We start from the raw sequence: 19,915 nt of genomic DNA, 5'->3' as shown, positions 1-19,915 counted from the left end.
ACAAGAAAACCTTCCTACACTCTACCCATCTCCATGCTCTGTGGTGACATCAAGTTACCCTTTAAAATTTCTTTTTGATTTGAAGTTTTTGCAATCTTTCTGTTTACTGAATGCTTTTAGACAAACTTAGCTCTAACTACAAAAACATTGTGTGCTCTGCCCTTTATTGCAAGCAATGCAAACAATTCTATAAGCTCATATGCTGCGTTATGATCTTAGCTTTGGACCTGTTAGCCTTTTAAAGTCGACATTGGCCCTTATTTTATGAAAAAATAAGCTCCAAGTTTCACTTAATTACATTTATCCCATTTTCCATGGTTAAGATTTTAATTTCCCAAAAGCAAAAGCTATATTCAAAAGCAAGTGATCTATGAATCTAAAAGTGGTGAACTTAATGTTTAGTCTGGAAGGCAATAAAATGACTAAAAAAGCTTCATTGGAATGATATTGAAAGCTCAGGGTCGAGTGAAGCTGGGATAAATAACAATTAACATGATAAAGAATAAAAATTGCAAGCAACTATAAGTGGGAATCACTCTTGTAGACTGAGCACAGTCATTCAGTAAAGTGATCACCCTTTGATCTTAATATAGAGATGAGTACAGCACATGCAACACAGTAAACTGAAAGCACAAGCAAATCATCGTTTTGAAGCAGCAAGTGAAAAGACAAACACCACACCTCACATGCCTAGTTTACTGTTCTCCTGTGAAATACTGTGGGGTCACTTTATTATGTTACGTTTGTTTTTTAAATTTATTAGTGGGATGTGGGCATTGCTATTTGGTCAGCATTTATTGCCCATGACGAATTACCCTTGAGAAGGTGGTGGTGAGCTGCCTTTTTGAGCCACTGCTGTCTATCTGTGTGTAGACCCACAATGCGATTAAGGAGGGGAATCCAGGATTTTGACCTCACGACAATGAAGGAACAGTGAGATATTTCCAAGTCAAGATGGTGAGTGACTTGGAGGGGAACTTGAAGGTGGTGGTGTTCCCATATATCTGCTGCTGTTGACCTTCTAGATGGCAATGTTCTTGGGTTTTGGAAAGTGCTGTATGATGATCTTTGGTGAATTCTGCAGTTCATCTTGTAGACAGTACACACTGATGCTACTGAGGTAGAGGGATTGGATGCTTGTGGTGTCAGTCAAGTGGGCTGCTTTGTCCTCAGTAGTACCAAGCTTCTCGAGTGTTGTTGGAGCTGCACCCATCCAGGCAAGCTGGGAGTATTCCATCACACTTCTCACTGCTGCCTTGTAGATGATGGCCAGGCTTCAGGGAGTCAGGAGGTGAGTTACTTGCCAGAATATTCCTAGCCTCTGACTTGCTCCTGCAGCCAAAGTGTTTATGTGGCAATTCCAGTTGAGTTTCTGACTAATGGTAACCCCCAGGATGTTGACAGTGGGGGAGTCAGTCATGATAACACCATGGAATGTTAAGGGATGGTGATTAGTTTTTCTCTTATTGATGATGGTCATAGTGTGACATTTGTATGTTCGAAATGTTACTTACCACTTGTCAGCCCAAGCCTTGATCTTGTCCAGATTTTGTTGCATTTGTACATGATCTGCTTTAGTATCTGAGCGAGCATCTTGTTGTATTATTGGATGATACATCAAAAGAGGAGGACACCCAGCCCAAATTTGAATCATTCTTTAGGCTTTCATCAAAATGTTCTAGGTAGTGAAATTAAAATTCTGTTGTGACGATTGCAATAATAATCCACATCAGACACAAATGCATTTTTGTAATAAAAAGTGTTTTCGTAACAATGACTATTTTGTCTCCAGGACCTCCAAGATGAAGTTGATAAAGAAAGTACAAACCTCCAAAAGTTACAAGACCAGAGGCAACAAGTCCAAGAAGTGCTCAATGGCTTGGATCAACAAAAACATCAATTGGAGGAGCAGCTTAATGACATCAGACAGAAGTGCACTGAAGAGACAGAGTTGGTAAGTCCTGGTTCTGATTATAATGATATGCATGATTGGTTAATGGATTGGTGTGCTTGATAGAATTCATTCAACTAAGGTTTCAGTACTTAAAGTCATATCCTATTTAAATGTTACATTTATTTTCTTATTGCTAAGCAATTGCAGAAGACACTTGACATATTAAAATTCCGTTCCTGACAGTGCAGCTTAAATTTCAATGCTACACATGTCCCAAGGAGTTGCTGACTGGAATAAAGGTTCTTTACTGTATAATAGCGAAGCAAATGAAGACATCTTCTTCATAAAGGTTACTGTTTTTTCAAAAATACAATGGACGTTGGATCAGTTGAAAATTCAAAGTTTGGGGACGAAACGTTTGCAAGACAAATTCCCAGCTCGGCGAACAGAACCACAACAATCAGTTGAAAATTTCTAGTCTGAGATAGATTGATAGGATTTTGTTGGCTAAGGCTATTAAGTGAGTAAGAAGAGTTACTGTACAGATTAATCATCTAATTGGTGGAAAGAGCTCAAGAAGTGGAAAGGTAATATGAATTTAAATCTACAATCATAGGTATATTGCAACAAGATATCAAACTTTTACCGTAATAAACTAATATCAACATCATCTAAACACTTTTTTTAGCAACCAACTAATGGTCTTAAACAGATATCCCTTAGTTATTTAAGTGGTAACCCCATTATGCATTATGTTACATTCTTTACAGGAATGAGTCTGCAGTTACTCCCAGCTTCTTACATGTTTGCTTCTGTCCATTTTTCTGAGCCACATGTTGAAATTGTTTCCCTCAGTTTTAGAATCGCAAACCAACTTCTGGCAACAAGGCCCACAGCAGTAATATTTTCTTGCAACCTTGCGAATTTGAATCTTGGAGAGATCTTAATTTTTACAAATTTATGCTCTTTAACCAGAAGTCAAGTTTTCATCAGAGTGCTGGCTGGCAAACAAATGAAGAACCTGCTTTTCCTTGTTGCTTGCAAGGGTTGCTATGTCTGTCCTGGAGAGCTCGTATTCAGTCATTCCAAGTTAAAAGTTGGTCCGCATGCTATTACAGTGTGACGTTTGAACCTATGGAGAATAGAATGCAGCACGTTCTTAGGGCGACAGAGAAAAAGCATAACAGTACTTTTTTAAATTCAGTAGAAATCAAATGTGTTTGTATCTGTTGTACATTCACATTGTTCACTTTGGTTTCAGATCTCATCTCTAAAGACTGAAATTTCAGCTCAGGAAACCCATATATTATCTTGTGAAGAGGAGCTCATCAAAGCAAAGGAGGAGCTGAACCGACTTCATTTGGAGACAGCAGAACTGCAAGAACGTATGGAGGCCAGCCAAATGCAATTAGAGCCCATGCAGCAATCTCTACAGACATCTCACCATGAGATTAGTCAGGTAAATGGGTCATTGTTTGTAAACATCATAGCAGATTATTTTATTACATCTGAGAGGGAGGGTTGAAATGTTTATCATTTACTGCAATATCAGAAATACTAGCAAAAGTAGTATCCAATGAGAATTTCATATTGTACAATGTATTTTAGTTCACTCTTTATTGCTTTATTTATAAAAATGCATAATATAAATGTCACATCTCCTACAAAACAAGGACAATAGTTTAAAAATGTAATTCATTGGCTGTGAAGTACTTTGGAACTTGATAACAAACTGAGCAATGCTTTGAATTCCAAGTTCTTTCAACATGGCCAGTATTTAGGTAATGCTTAACCTTATTTTTAATCTTTAGATATATTGGTGATTGGCTTTAGGCCCTGTTTGGTTTTGGCAAAGATGGTCTTTTCTGTCTTTACTGCTGTATTTGGCTATAATGAGGGTATTTTTTGGTGTACATTCATTAAAATGGGTTTATATTTTGAGCAAAGATTGCTACGTTATTTCTAGCATGATAGCTGTTGTCCACAATCTTTGCTTGTTTAAGTAAACCAGGAAGTTTTGTTGTCATTTAGATGGTGTTGCACAGTGTGAATGTCAATTTTGAATGATAACTATATAAATTACATAATGCTGATTTTTTTTTTAAATTAAGCTTATTCTAAAGCTGTTGTCACATCAAACAATTAAAAGAAAAGGCTAAGCCTCTCACTTTGTAGTAGGATGTGGACTAAAGAATGTTTTAAATATTCCCCTTTGTAACCTGGACATGGCTTTGAAGTGTTTCTAGTCAGAAAATGATCTTTTTGAGGACTACTAAAGTTCAAATGTATTGTGAACGTCAGTTTTAAATCAGTGTGGTTGAATAGCATGAATGGAATTTGTTAACTTTCTTAAAAGATTTGTGTAGTCTGGCCGATTGATTCAGTTGATTTTGGGATTGTTCAGCCCACCTTCTATTTTCGAGACATTTGAGTGATTATTACTTAATACTTCTCAGATTGCAGTCTGATTAATTTTCTAGATGGCGTTAAGGGCTTTGTATGTAACCATGCCATACCTGACCCAAGACCCGATCTGTCACTAGCTGGAAAAAGTTGTGGACATAAGTCATCTGTGATGTTGACATACCCCTATGATAAATAGTACCGAATAGGTGCATGCTGTTCTAACCTGGGTGGTCATCTCTTTGTTTGGATAAACTCAACATTGACACCTTGAGTGCTGTTGTGTCCCTTCATAGAGGCAATTCATTGTGGGTGAGTTACATAGTTTATTTTTGTGCCGCTGCTCATTACAATAAATTACCAAAGCAGACACAATTTATACTGAAGAGGCGAATTAAATATTATACTTAACCCCTGTATTTCATGGAGAAAGTGAGGACTGCAGATGCTGGAGATCAGAGCTGAAAATGTGTTGCTGGAAAAGTGTAGCAGGTCAGGCAGCATCCAAGGAGCAGGAGAATCGACGTTTCGGGCATGAGCGTCGATTCCTGAAGAAGGACTCATGCCCGAAACATCGATTCTCTTGCTCCTTGGATGCTACCTGATGTGCTGCGCTTTTCCAGTAACACATTTTCAGCCCTGTATTTAATGTTCAGTAACTGGTAACTCATTCTTCTGAATCCTATGTGGTTGTATATGGTGCTACAAGAGCAGCTGACATGAGTTTATATTACCATTTATGTTCTTGCTACAAATTTTGATCCAGGGCAATTTAAACTGCTACGTCTGGCTTTGTAGTTTTGAAACTACCTGTATTAAAAACTTGTTTCGTTTTCTGGTGACTTGAGTATGTGCAACAATCAGTGCAGCTAAATTGAAAGAATTTGCAATTCATTGGATTTGTGTATAATTACCTGCTTTTTAAAACTGCTTGCTAATGAGTAATGTGCATTTTGATTTCGTGGATGCAGTAACCTTTTTATTTGCTAAGTGAGTCTTAGTCAAAAACTAAAAATCACACAACACCAGGTTATAGTCCAGCAGGTTTAATTGGAAGCACTAGCTTTCGGAGTGCTGCTCCTTCCTTGTCACAACCACCTGATGAAGGAGCAGAACTCCAAAAGCTAGTGCTTCCGGTTAAACCTGTTGGACTATAACCTGGTGTTGTGTGATTTTTAATTTTGTACAGCCCAGTCCAATACTGGCATCTCCAAATCATTAGTCAAAAACAGTTTGGAATTGTAAAAGATCTGGAAATAAAATCTAGAATAAAAAACTTGTAAAAATGTACTCTAGCTGTATACAATTTCCATTACAGTTAAATAATATTGGTATTTCCTAACAAAATGCCTGTTTCATACACAAAATGTTACATAATTCATATTCACATTAGTTCTGCTGTATTTAAGATGCTTTATAAGTTTGTATTGGTGTGTGCTGAATCTTTCAGATTGTCTGGTAAATACTTGTCCGACATGTGTCATGATTACTTCAATTTTATATTCAAAGGCAAAATCTAAGTTGTCTGAACTACAAGAATCTGAGGAAAGCCTCAACAATCAAATGAATTGGCGTAGTCCTGTGCAACCTGCTGTTGTCAATGGTAGTGTTGAGCCGTATGATTTCAGCAACAGTGTAAGCGAGCCCACTGACCACAAGGAAAATATTGAAAAGCACAGCCCATTGGAGAAGGAAGCGGTTATTAACGAGGCAGTGGTAAGCCATTGCATATGCTACTGAGTTCACATATTGTGATTTTAAAATCTTAAATTCAATATTTGCATTTGCTCAATGTTATATATATCTTGAAAATTTAACTTTTTGTTCTTTCCTAGTTTTTGAGCATTACTAGCTCATCCCAACATTTGTTGCTCATTCCTAATTGCAGTTTAATGTAATGGTGAACTGTCACATTGAAACAATGGTGTACACTGAAATGGCAGGGAAGGAGTGGTAATATAGTTCCAGGTCAGAATGGTGTGTGTTGCTTGGAGGGTAATTTGCAGGCGATAGCTTTCTCCTACTCCTGTACACCTTCCTAGGGGATAATGATCAGAATTTGGTAGGAGCTGCTGAAGGACCCTTGGAGAGTTTCTGCAGTCATCTTGTAAATGACATATACTGTGCATTGGTTGTGAAGGGAGCAACATTTAAGGTGGTGCAAAGAACATTTAGTCAAATGAATTGCTTTGTCCTTAATGGTGTTGAGCTATTTTAGTGTTGGTTAGAACTGCACTCATCTGGGCAATTATTCCATGACACTCCAGACTTGTGCCTTGTAGGTGGTGGACAGACTTTGAGGAGCCAGGAGGTGAGTTACTATGGGAATGCTCAGCCTCTTCTCTGAAAGCCAATTTATTTCTTCAGTTAACTTAATGGTCAATGGTAACCCTGGGGATGTCGATAGTGGGTGATTTAATGGTGATAATGCTATGAAAGTCTAGACGAAATGATTTAATTCTCTTGTTGGGGCTGGTTATTGTCTAGCATTTGTGTGGTGCAAATGTTACTTGCCACTCAGTCTGAGCATTATCCAGTTCTTGCTGCATGTAAATATGGTTGCTAAAGTAACTGAAAAGTCACAAATATTACTGAACACTGCACAGTTGTCAGCAAACATCACAATAATATTTTGTCAAAAAATGTTGTTTATCTAGGTCACCAATAGCATTGAGGAGTCCATCTCAAATGCTCCAGAAACAAAGACAGAACAAGCTGAAATTCAGCAGCCAAGTCTTGCAGAAAAGGTAAGTTGGGCCATTGCTGGTCTTTGCATGCAACAGTGCTATAGTTTAAATTTAAGTAGAATGAAATGGCCCAGCTGCTAGGCTGGGGCTAACTGTATCTCTTCAACTTAATTGTTGCATTAAGTAGATGATGTCATTTTGGACAGCTTTTTTCCCCACATTTTCTTTCTGCTTTCTTTCTCACCCCTTGGGTCCCTTCACTAATTTGAAATAATCCACTGCTGCTAACTGCTGCCTCTTGTGGTTATTTTAACACAGTATGTTCACAAAGCCTTTTAAATTTAACAAAATTGGTGTTGAGCTTTAAACCTCATCTTAGTTGTTCTTATGTGACAATGCAATGCCTAAGTTATTAAATTGACAGGAAATTTATTGAAACATCTTTGTTTATACCTACGAGGAATCTTTCCAACTGGTATAAACATGTAAAGTATTTAGCTAAAATTGTCATGGGCATATGGGTTTTAGTTGTTCAATCATGGGATAGCTGGACCAGGATTTATTGCCCATTCTACTTGCCCAAGAGAAGGTAGGGCAAGTTTCGTATTGAACTTCTGCCCTTGGATTGCAGCAACACACAGCGACAGTGCTATTAGAAAACAAATTCCAGGTTTTTGATCCAGTGTTAGTGAAGGCACAGTCAGATAGTTCCATGTCAGGGTAGTGTCTGGCTTGAAGGGACACTTGCAGTTGGAGGTGTTCCTGTGAATCTGCTGCCCTAGTCCATGTAAGTGATAGAGGTTGCAGATTTGGAGGGTGCTTTTGGAGGAAACTTGGTGAGTTATTGCATTGCAGCTTGCAGTTGGCACTTTGCCAATGTGTGTCAGTGACAAATGAAGACCATATTGAAGGTGGTGAATGGGGTGCCAGTCAAGTGGGATACTTTGTCCTGATGATGACAAATTTCCAGTGTTGCAGCTACGCTCATCCAGGCAAGTGGCTATTGTTCCATCTTGACTTGTACTGTATAAATGAACACACAGATGCCGAATATTGTGCCATCGTAAACAAACATCCCACATCTGAACTTATGGTGATGGGTGGGTCATTAATGCAATACCGAAAAATGGTTGGTCTGAGGAAACTTGCATGAAAAACACCTGCACAGATGCCTTGGGGCACCAATAACCATAACAATTTTACTTTGTGCTTAGTATGTCTTCAACTAGTGGAGAGTTTCCTCTTATTTCCATTGACTCCTGTTTTGCCAGTGCTCTTTGATGCCATAGTCAGATACTGCTTTGATATCAAGGGCAGTCACTGTTACCTCCCCTTTGGAAATCACCTGTTCTATCCATGTTTGAATCAAGGCTCTAATGAGGTCAGGTGCTGAGTTGCCTGTCAAAACCCAGGCAGAGTTTCAGTGAGTAGGTTATTGCTTTTGCAAGTGCCACTTGTTAGTACTGTTGGCGAACTCTTCTGTAACTTAGACTAAGGGTAGACTAATAGACCCTGGCTTGTTTTTTTGGACAGGGTATAGCTGGGCATTTTTCCACATTGTTAGGTAAATGCCAGCGTTGTGACTGTACTGGAACAGCTTGTCTGGGGGCATAGCTGCTACTGGAGCAGATGTTTTTAATACTAGTGTTGGAATACTATCTGGGCACATAGCCTTTGCAGCATTTAGTATTCCTTCAGCCATTTCTTGAAGCAGGGGCCTTCAGGAGGAAGCCAAGATGAATCATCTACTCACCACTTCTAGCTAATTACAAAAAATGCTTATAACAACAGTATTTCAAACCCAAATCTGGATGCACCTTTCAGCCTTGTGTTTTGGCACTGATGTGCTGGAGTTGCCCTTCATTAACGATGGGTATATTTGTGGAGCTACTGCCTTGTATTAATTATTTAATTATTCATCACTATCATGACTGGGTCAGACTGCAAAACTAGGTCTTATCCATTAATTGTTAGATTGCTTAGCCTTATCTATTGCATGCTGCTTTGGCATGCTAATAATCCTGTGTTTGGATCAGGACTGTAATCAGACGAGGAGCCAAAAGATCATGGTGGACCCAAACTGAGCATCAGTGAACAGGTTATTTCTTTGTAAGTGTTGTTTGATGGCACTGTTGCTAGTTCCTTCCTTGACTATTGATCAAGATCAGACTGATAGGGTGCTAATTGGATTTGCCCTGCTTTTCTGTGCACAGGGTGAATATAGGCAATTTTGCACATTTGTATAAATGCCATTGTAGCTGTGTTACAATAGCTAGGCTAGGGTAGCAACTCGTTCTGGAGTACACATGTTTAATAAGAATATTGTTAAGTTCCGTAGCCTTTCTCGTATGCAGTATCTTCAGCTGTTTCTTGGTTATCACAGAGCGCGAATAGAATTGTTTGAAGATTGGCACCTGTGATTCTGGAGATGTCTGGATGAGACCCGAGGTGCCAAATGAATAATTCACCTCTGGTTGAAGATAGCCCCAACGTTTGCACTAATGTACACCTTATCAGTTGGGGACAGAAGTATTTGTGGAACCTTCCCCTCCTATTTGTTCAGTTTTTCACCACCATTCATGACTGGACTGCAGAGCTGGATATAACTTGATAGTTGTGGGATTGCTTAGCCCTGTCTTTTACATAGGCAAAAGTGAAGACTGCAGATGCTGGAAATCAGAGTCTACATTAGAGTGGTGCTGGAAAAGCACAGCTGGTCAGGCAGCAACCGAGGAACAGGAAAATCTACGTTTGGGCAAAAGCCCTTCATCACGACATGCTGATTTTGCTGTTTGGCATGCAGAGTGTCCTGTGTTGTGGTTTTGCCAAATTGACACTCTCATTTTTAGGTGTGACTGGTTCTGCTTCTGGTTTGCCCTTCCAGACTTTTGATTGAACAAGGATTATCTCCCAGTTTGGTCATAGTAGTAGAGTGGGGAAATGACTGTTCATGAGGTTACCATCTCCCAGGGTAATTTCTTCCCAACTGTATACTATGGTATCAAGAACTCTGCTGGGTTTGTCCTGCGGCTGGGATTGGACATACCTGGGATGATGACGATGCTGTTTGCAACATTGTAAGTAGAACATAGAATATTATAGTGCAGTACAGGCCCTTTGGCCCTCGATGTTGCACCGACCTGTGAAACCAATCTGAAGCCCATCTAACCTAAACTGGTCCATTCTCATCTGTATGCCTATCAAATGCCCTTAAAGTTGGCAAGTCTACTACTGTTGCAGGCAGTGCGTTCCATGCCCCTACTAAGTCTGACACTGACACTGACACTGAAAGAATGGCTATGTCAGGCTGTATCTCAATTCGTCTGTGGGACAGTTCTCCCAATTTTGGCAAAAGTTTGACAAAGAGGACTAAGAAGAAGTGTTAGGGCTATGTTTGCTGTTATTGTTTCCAGTGCCTATGTTGATGCCAGGTGGTCCATTTGGTTTCACACCTTTCTTTCGACTTTATAGAGGACTGATACAACTGAATGACTTTCGGTGAGCTGTTATGGGTTAACAATATTGCTGTGGGTGTGGGGTCATACACAGGCTAGACCTGGTAAGAATGGCAGTTTCCTAAAGGAGATTAGTGCACCAGGTGTTTTTTTGCACCGATTGATGAGGGTTACATGGTCACCATTGCATTAGCTTTTTAATTTCAAATTTTCTTTTTAACTGATGTCAAATTTCACCATCTGCCATGGTAAGGTTCAAACCATTGTCCCCAGAACATTAGCTTGGGGGTTCTGGATTACCATTCCACTTAGGTACCTATCTCTCATTCTCTCATTCTATTTATCTAGCCGAGGGACCCTGTTGTGTAAAATCCAACCCAAAATTAATGAATTTGTACATAAGAACAAAGAAAATTTACAACCCAGGATCAGGCCCTTTGGCCCTCCAAGCCTGAGCCCATCCAAATGTACTGTCTAAACCTGTCGGTCAATTCCTAAGCATCTGTATCCCTCTGCTCCCCACCTAATCATGCATCTGTCCAAATGCATCTTAAAATGAATCTACTGTGCCTGCCTCTACCACCTCTGCTGGCAACGCGTTCCAAACGCCCATCACCCTCTGCGTGAAGTACTTGCTACGTGTATCCCCCTTAAACTTTCCACCTCTCACCTTGAAAGCATAACCTCTTGTTATTGAATCCTTCACCCTGGGAAAAAGCTTGTTTCTGTCCACCCTGTCTATACCCTTCATGATTTTGTAAACCTCAATCAGGTCCCCCCTCAATCTCCTTTTTTCGAATGAAAATAAATCTAACCTACTCAACCTTTCTTCACAGCTAGCACCCTGCATACCAGGCAACATCCTCATAAACCTTCTTTGCACACTCTCCAAAGCATCCATGTCCTTTTGGTAATGAGGCGACCAGAACTGTACACAGTGTTCTAAATGCGGCCGAACCAATGTCTTGAACAATTTTAACATGACTCTTATACTCAATACTGGATTAGTGGTGCTGGAAGAGCACAGCAGTTCAGGCAGCATCCAACGAGCAGCGAAATCGACGTTTCGGGCAAAAGCCCTTCATCAGGGCTTTTGCCCGAAACGTCGATTTCGCTGCTCGTTGGATGCTGCCTGAACTGCTGTGCTCTTCCAGCACCACTAATCCAGAATTTGGTTTCCAGCATCTGCAGTTATTGTTTTTACCTCTTATACTCAATACCCCATCCACTGAAGGCAAGCATACTATATGCCTTCTTGACCACTCTATCCACCTGTGCAGCAACCTTCAGGGTACAATGCACCTGCACTCCCAGATCTCTCTGCCCATCAACTTTTCCCAAGGCTCTTCCGTTCATTGTATAATTCGCTCTAGAATTAGACTTGCCTAAATGCATCTCCTCACATTTGTCTGGATTGAAATCCATCTGCTACTTTTCTGCCAACTCTCCAGTCTATCTTTACCCTCCTGTATTCTCTGACAGTCCCTTATGCTTTCTGCTACTCCACTAATCTTTGTGTCATCTGCAAACTTGCTGATCATACCAACAGTGCCCTCTACTAGATCATTTATGTATATTACAAACAACAGTGGCCCCAGCACTGATCCCTGTGGAACAACACTGGTCACTTTTCTCCATTTTGAGAAACTCCCTTCAACTACTACTCTCTGTCTCCTGTTGCTCAATCAGTTCTTTATCCACCTAGCTAGAACACCCTGCACACTATGTGACTTCATTTTCTCCATTCGTCTACCATGGAGAACCTTATCAAACGCCTTACTCAAGTCCATTTATATGTCATCAACAGCCCTTCTCTCATCTATCAACTTGGTCACTTCCTCGAAGAACTAAATAGAGTGTATCTATTTTTGCTTCTTGTAGGATGATCCTTTTGATCCAATAGTTACGAAAACTACAAACAACAACAGTATTCCAGACTCAAATCTGGATTTCTTTCAGACGGATCCTTTCACTGGAAGTAAGTTCAATTATTTTGGTTTTAATTTCAAATTTTGAAGCTCATTGTCTTCATATAATTTTTAAAAAGTCATATGTGTAACAATTAAGTTTCAGATTGTGCCTCTCATGCTACTATTCCAGCTTTCATAAGTGTAGTCCAAATTTAATATTGTAAGTAAACACGTAAGAACTAAATTTTTGGACTGCATACACTCCAAAATTAATTCAGTTTAAGACAGACAGCAACTCTGCTTTTTATTCATATGGTTAAACACAGTAATCATTCATTGTAAAGTGTTTTGAGATGTCCAAAAGTCACAAGACCTTATATAAATACAAGTTGGTGCTTTTTAGTATTGGTCTTGAATCAGTAGCTCTGCACTGAACAATATATGTTGTGAGTTGTATGTTACTCTTTGCCACGACAGAAGTAATAGATGTGTGCAGAGCTCTGATTCTCCAATTGTTATATTTTGGATTTCATCTGAGGCTGTTCACTTTGTCTTAACTTGAAAAGACTCAACACCAACTTTGCAAATTATCCATTTTTACTGTACTGAGCTCGTTGGATGTTTAAATAATGAAACTTGCAGTACTACTGTGGCAGGTACAATTTCAACTTTGAAAAGTGCTTGGATCGGAAAGGTTTAGTGGGCTATGGGCCAAACACAGGCAAATGGGATTAGTTCAGTTTACAAAACTTGTTCGGCCTGGATGAGTGACGCAGGACTGCCTGTTTCTGTGCCGTGTGACTCTAAGATTCTACTTGGCTTTAATACTTTAGGAATTGGTTATGAATCTATGTTGCTCCTGATGTGTTGACACATGGCCTGAAAGTAAAACTGTAGTCTTTATATTGCCATATCATAGATTATTGTGAATACACAATAAAATACATGAGCTAATATCTTTGGAAAATGTTGGTAAAATCAAAAATCTATTGTAACACATCCATTTCACTTTAAATGATAATCATGTCATTTGATGCTTTGAGAGAAACTGATGCCATGATTTGTTCAATTCAGAATGGGGGGGTGGGAGAGAGAAGAGAAAGCTACCAGCATTTAACTCAATACACTGTGGAGAATCTGTGTAATTTAAGTCGCTATCCTCATTCCTGTAAAACTTTGTTGCAAAATTTGTAAATAATTTGAGAAAAACATGTGACATCCTGCATAAAAAGCTACATATTGTGTGCCAGAAATCTTCAAGAAATTTTCTACTTTTTCTGGGAGGTCCACGACAGAGTTGTATTTTTCAGATATTCTGAAATATAACTAGCTCATATTGTAAATATTTTTAATCAACCTGTTCAAATGTTGCGAGACATCTCTGGAGCAAGTGGAACTTCAATGCATCCAAGGGTTATGGATCATGTCACTGTGCCACAAGACCCCTAAACTGTTGACATTTCTGCCCAGTTTTGAATCTGGGGCCTTTCGCTTGTTAGGCAAACGTAATAGCCAGTACACTACAAGAACTCAGTGCTGCTAGTGACCACTTTTGACTTACTGAGCATATGTTATATACTTGGGCATTGCCTGAGTGCAAAGGCTCAGGTATCAATCAGTCAAGTTATTTTGCTCCTCGAATATAAGAATCCCATCGTCACAGAGGGTGGTGGTGGAGGGCTGTTTTTCAGACTGGAGGCCTATGACCAGAGAAGTGCCACAAGGATCGGTGCTGGGCCCTCTACATTTTGTCATTTACATAAATGATTTGGATGCGAGCATAAGAGGTACAGTTCGTAAGTTTGCAGATGACACCAAAATTGGAGGTGTAGTGGACAGTAAAGAGGGTTACCTCAGATTACAACAGGATCTGGACCAGATGGGCCAATGGGCTGAGAAGTGGCAGATGGAGTTTAATTCAGATAAATGCGAGGTGCTGCATTTTGGAAAAGCAAATCTTAGCAGGACTTATACACTTAATGGTAAGGTCCTAGGGAGTGTTGCTGAACAAAGAGACCTTGGAGTGCCGGTTCATAGCTTCTTGAAAGTGGAATCACAGGTAGACAGGATAGTGAAGAAAGCATTTGGTATGCTTTCCTTTATTGGTCAGAGTATTGAGTACAGGAGTTGGGAGGTCATGTTGCGGCTGTACAGGACATTGGTTAGGCCATTGTTGGAATATTGCGTGCAATTCTGGTCTCCTTCCTATCAGAAAGGTGTTGTGAAACTTGAAAGGGTTCAGAAAAGGTTTACAAGGATGTTGCCAGGGTTGGAGGATTTGAGTTATAGAGAGAGGCTGACCAGGCTGGGGCTGTTTTCTCTGGAGCATCGGAGGCTGAGGGGTGACCTTATAGAGGTTTACAAAATTATGAGGGCATGGAAAGGATAAATAGACAAAATCCTTTCCCTGGGATCAGGGAGTCCAGAACTAGACGGCGTAGGTTTAGGGTGAGAGGGTAAAGATATAAAAGAGACCTACGGGGCAATTTTTTCACACAGAGGGTGGTACATGTATGGAAAGAGCTGCCGGAGGAAGTGGTGGAGGCTGGTACAATTGCAACATTTCAGAGGCATTTGGATGGGTATATGAATAGGAAGGGTTTGGAGGGATATGGGCCGGGTGCTGGCAGGTGGGACTAGATCGGGTTGGGATATCTGGTCGGCATGGACGGGTTGGATTGAAAGGTCTGTTTCCATGCTGTACATCTCTATGACTCTTTGACAGGTATAATGCAGTCTGAATGAAGGTTGAAAGGGAAAGGGAACTGGCAGGCAGTGCAGGGATCACCTGTGGCCATTCCCCTCAACAATAAGTATACCGTTTTGGATACTGTTGGGCGGGGGGCGGGGGGGGGGGAAACTTACCAGGGGAAAGCAGTGTGACAAAGGGCTCTGGCACAGAGTCTGTTTTTTGCAAGGTTTGTCCCTGCTGACAGAGTCTGTCCCTGCTGCTCATAAGGGAAGGGGGAAGAGGAGCAGAGCAGTCGTCATTGGGGACTCCATAGCTAGGGGGACAGATAGGAGGTTCTGTAGAGATGAGAGAGACTCACGGTTGATGTGTTGCCTCCCAGATGCCAGGGTTCATGATGTCTCTGTGTTTTTGGGATGCTTAAGGGGGCTGGGGAGGTGGGGGGAGGGAGCAGCCCCAAGTCGCGGTCAACATGGGCACCAACAACATAGGTAGGAAGAGAGATGGAGATTTAAGGCAGAAATTCAGAGAGCTAGGATGGAACCTTAGAGCTAGGACAAACAGAGTTGTTGTCTCTGGTTTGTTGTCTGTGTCACGTGCTAGTGAGACAAGGAAAAGGGAGAGAGAGGAGTTGAACACGTGGCTACGGGGATGGTGCAGGAGGGAGGGTTTTGGATTCTTGGATAATTGGGGCTCTTTCTGGGGTAGGTGGGACCTCTCCAAGCAGGATGGTCTTCATCTGAACCAGAGGGGTACCAATATCCCCAGGAGGGCTTCCTGACACAGTATATAAACAGGCCAACAAGGGGCAAAGCCACATTAGATTTGGTACTGGGTAATGAGCCCGGCCAGGTGTTAGACTTGGAAGGAGGTGAGCACTTTGGTGATAGCGATCACAATTCTGTTATGTTTACTTTAGTGATAGAAAGGGATAGGTGTATACCACTGGGCAAGAGTTACAGCTGGGGGAAAGGCAATTATGATGCGATTAGGCAAGATTTAGGAAGCACAGGATAGGGAAGGAAAGTGCAGGGAGTGGGCATATTAAGAATGTGGAGCTTATTCAAGGAAAAGCTCCTGTGTGTACCTGTCAGGCAGGAAGGAAGCTATAGAGCATGAAGGAAGTGGAATTGCTGGTCAAGAGGAAGAAGAAGGCTTATGTTAGGCTGAGGTGTGAAGGCTTAGTTAGGGCGTTTGAAGGTTACAAGGTAGCCAGGAAAGACCTAAAGAGAGAGCTCAGAAGAGCCAGGAGGAGGCATGAGAAGTTGTTGGTGGATAGGATCAGGGTAAACCCTAAGACTTTCTATAGATGTTCAAGGAATAAAAGAATGACGAGAGTAAGATTAGGGCCAATCAAGGATAATAGTGGGAAGTTGTGTGTGGACTCAGGAGACGGGGAAGCAGTTAATGAATATTTTTCGACAGTATTCACTCAGAAAACGACAATGTTATTGAGGAGAATACTGAGATACAGGCTACTAGACTAGGTGTGATTGAGGGTCACAAGATAGAGGTATTAAAAATCCTGCAGAGTCTGAAAGTAGATAGGTCCCCTGGACCGGATGGTATTTATCCTAGGATCCTCTGGGAAGCCAGGGAGGAGATTGCTGAGCCTTTGGCAGTGATCTTTAAATCGTCATTGTCTACAGGAATAGTGCCAGAAGACTAGAGGATAGCAAATGTGGTTCCCCTGTTCAAGAAGGGGAGTAGAGACAACCCAGGTAATTATAGACCAGTGAGCCTTACTTCAGTTGTTGGTAAAGTGTTGGAAAAGGTTCTCAGAGATAGGATTTATAATCATCTAGCAAAGAATAATTTGATTAGGGATAGTCAGCATGGTTTTGTGAAGGGTAGGTCGTGCCTCACAAATGTTATTGAGTTCTTTGAGAAGGTGACCAAACAGGTAGATGAGAGTAAACTGGTTGATGTGGTGTATATGGATTTCAGCAAGGCGTTCGATAAGTTTCCCCATAGTAGGCTATTGTACAAAATGCGGAAGAATGGGATTGTGGGAGATATAGCAGTTTGGATCAGTAATTGGCTTGCTGAAAGAAGACAGAGGGTGGTGTTTGATGGGAAATGTTCATCCTGGAGTCCAGTTACCAGTCATGTACTGCAAGGGTCAGTGTTGGGTCCACTGATGTTCGTCATTTTTATAAATGACCTGGATGAGGGCGTAGAAGGGTGTGTTAGTAAATTTGCAGACAACCCTAAGGTCAGTGGAGTTGTGGATAGTGACGAGGAATGTTGTAGGTTACAGAGAGACATAGATGAGCTGGGCCGAGAGGTGGCAAATGGAGTTAAACGTGGACAAGTGTGAGGTGATTAACTTTGGTCAGAGTAACCGGAATGCAAAGTACTAGGCTAATGGTAAGACTCTTGGTAGTGTCGATGAGCAAAGAGATCTCGGTGTCCAGTACACAGATCTTTGAAAGTTGCCACCCAGGTTGACAGGGTTGTTAAGAAGGCATACAGTGTTTTAGTTTTTATTAATAGAGGGATCAAGTTCTGGAACCATGAGGTTATGCTACAGCTGTACAAAACTCTGGTGCGGCTGCACTTGGAGTATTGTGTACAGCTCTGGTCACTGCATTATAAGAAGGATGTGGAAGCTTTGGAAAGGGTGCAGAGGAGATTTACCAAGATGTTGCCTGGTATAGTGGGAAGGTCTTAGGAGGAAGGGCTAAGGGACTTGAGGCTGTTTTCGTTAGAGAGAGGAAAGTTGAGAGGTGACTTAATAGAGACATATAAGATAATCAGGGGGTTAGATAGGTTGGACAGGGAGAGCTTTTTTCCAAGTATCGTGACAGTGAGCACGAGGGGGGCATAGCTTTAAATTGAGGGGTGATAGATCAGGACAGGCATCAGAGGTAGTTTCTTTACTCAGAGTAGCAAGGGTATGGAATGCTTTGCCCGTAACGGTAGTAGTTTCGCCAACTTTAAGTACATTTAAGTCATCATTGGACAAACATATGGACATAAATGGAATAGTGTAGGTTAGATGGGCTTCAGATTGGAATGACAGGTCGGCGCAACATTGAGGGTCGAAGGGCCTGTACTGCGCTGTAATGCTCTATATGTTTTATGAAATCCTACTTGTTAACAAAGCAAAAATAAATTTAACACAATATGTTTAAAAAGTGTAAGAAAGCTGCTGTTACAGAAAGCTGCTTTGTCGGCAGCTGCCAACAGCGCATGTGCAGAACGGCATGAAGACCGGAGCTCAGATTGCGCATGCGCAGAATGGCACAAAGACTTTCGCACTAACCGCACACATGCACAGAACAGCAGATAGACTTTGCGCGTGTGCAGAACAGCACGAAGACCAGCGCCTGTGTGTAGTGGTAAGAACACTGGCGTGTACGCGGAACAACGCAGAGATTTCGGCTTGCACGTTGGTGCATGCACAGAGCAAAGTGCTCGTCCTGATCCCCACTCAAATCATGCTATTGCCAACGAAGATAAGTGTTGTCAGAAATACCGTTCCCAACTCCTCTTCAATGTATATCCAAATTGCACTGCTGAAACATGCTTTATCCCAGAAATACCTATTATTTATTCATGTAATAAACAGAATTTTTTCTGGATGAAGCATCCCTTTCACAGATGTGTGATATTTTATGTGAATTGCATGATTTCAGATTCACCTACAATTTAGAACTCCCACCAGAAGTCAAATCAAAGGATATATTTTAAATCCAAAATATAAAGTATTAATCATAATCCCAATTAATTATAGGCATTAGGAGAATTTGGCATACTATACTGATGAGCTGAGCAAAGGCCTTTGAACAGTGGTAATGCTTGCACCATGTATAATTAAATGACCCTGTATTGTAAAACCCCTATAACCACAGCATTTTCCAGACTAATCACCTTGGTTCCCTTTTACCACAGCTAGACAATCTTTTGGAGCTGAGGCTAAATGCATATGTCAAAATCAGTGAGAAACTCAAGAAAAGTATACAATTTTGGATGCACAATAATTCAGTCTCCCATACACACAATTGAAACAAAGGCCTGTTTTCCTCCCTCCATTATTCGTAATCTTTGGCTAAGTGTGTCATGTAACAAAATTGACTTTTTAAATTCAACATAATTTATGTTAATCCCTTACTGATGAATCTGTTAGTTTTGCAGTAATATGTTTTTTATTCAATTATTTTTGAAGGCGATCCCTTTAAAGATGATCCATTTGGAAAAGTTGATATTGCAGGTAAGAAAAGTACTCCGTGGTGTACTTAATCTGAAGTAGTTTCAGCAAGCTCTATTTGCATTAGAACATACCTAATTTCACCTCTGGACCTTTCACTTGGAGGCAATGATAGTACTTTGGAATGAGGAAACATCCATCATAAAGTGGAACTTTCAGCTGTGAAAACAGGCTTGGCGAATCAGGTGTACTGGGGGAGGGGTAATCCTACTACCGAGTCTTTTGTCCCACCTCAGTTGACAAACATTTAAATTTTTTCAGCATTAAATTGCTGCGATATGCCAACAATAAAAATTCTGATTCTAAGGTGCTGTATTGCTTTTTGTTCCTCCGGCCCAATCAACAACAACTCGTGTTAATAATTTCTTTAGCGTAGCAAATCTTCATTCCAGTTTGTGGGGTGTAAGGTAAAATATCAGACAGGAGGATTTTGTATAATAACATTGTAAATGCTGTCAAATTTATCTCCATTTCTTAATCCTACATGCAAGAATGAAACTTGCTCCTCACCCTTTTTATAACCAAATTGTTGATGATAACAAGGTGAAAATTTCCTGCTCTGACATTATTTGTATTGTTCCATTTTACACTTAACATTGGAAGCTTGTTTCTGAAGTGTTGATGCTGCAGCGGGTCTGTTACCTTTTTATTCAGATGTATGTGA

The 19,915-nt window shown here is 40.7% G+C and overlaps 1 protein-coding gene across 5 annotated transcripts in view; it reads left to right on the top strand.

Annotated features, from left to right (window-relative positions):
• eps15 (epidermal growth factor receptor pathway substrate 15) overlaps positions 1-19,915 on the top strand; it is a 177,921-nt gene that overhangs the window by 124,739 nt on the left and 33,267 nt on the right. For all 5 annotated transcript variants that reach the window (XM_072574277.1, XM_072574278.1, XM_072574279.1 and 2 more), the window contains 6 exons: positions 1,793-1,954; positions 3,156-3,353; positions 5,807-6,013; positions 6,955-7,044; positions 12,321-12,417; positions 19,210-19,254. In XM_072574277.1, the coding sequence (XP_072430378.1) occupies positions 1,793-1,954; positions 3,156-3,353; positions 5,807-6,013; positions 6,955-7,044; positions 12,321-12,417; positions 19,210-19,254 (799 nt within the window). The remainder of the gene's footprint in view (positions 1-1,792; positions 1,955-3,155; positions 3,354-5,806; positions 6,014-6,954; positions 7,045-12,320; positions 12,418-19,209; positions 19,255-19,915) is intronic.

The sequence above is a fragment of the Chiloscyllium punctatum genome, chromosome 7 (genome assembly GCF_047496795.1).
Source record: "Chiloscyllium punctatum isolate Juve2018m chromosome 7, sChiPun1.3, whole genome shotgun sequence".
Lineage (NCBI taxonomy): Eukaryota > Metazoa > Chordata > Chondrichthyes > Orectolobiformes > Hemiscylliidae > Chiloscyllium > Chiloscyllium punctatum.
Note: the sequence above shows the minus strand (reverse complement) of the source record. Positions and strands in the feature narration are given on the sequence as shown.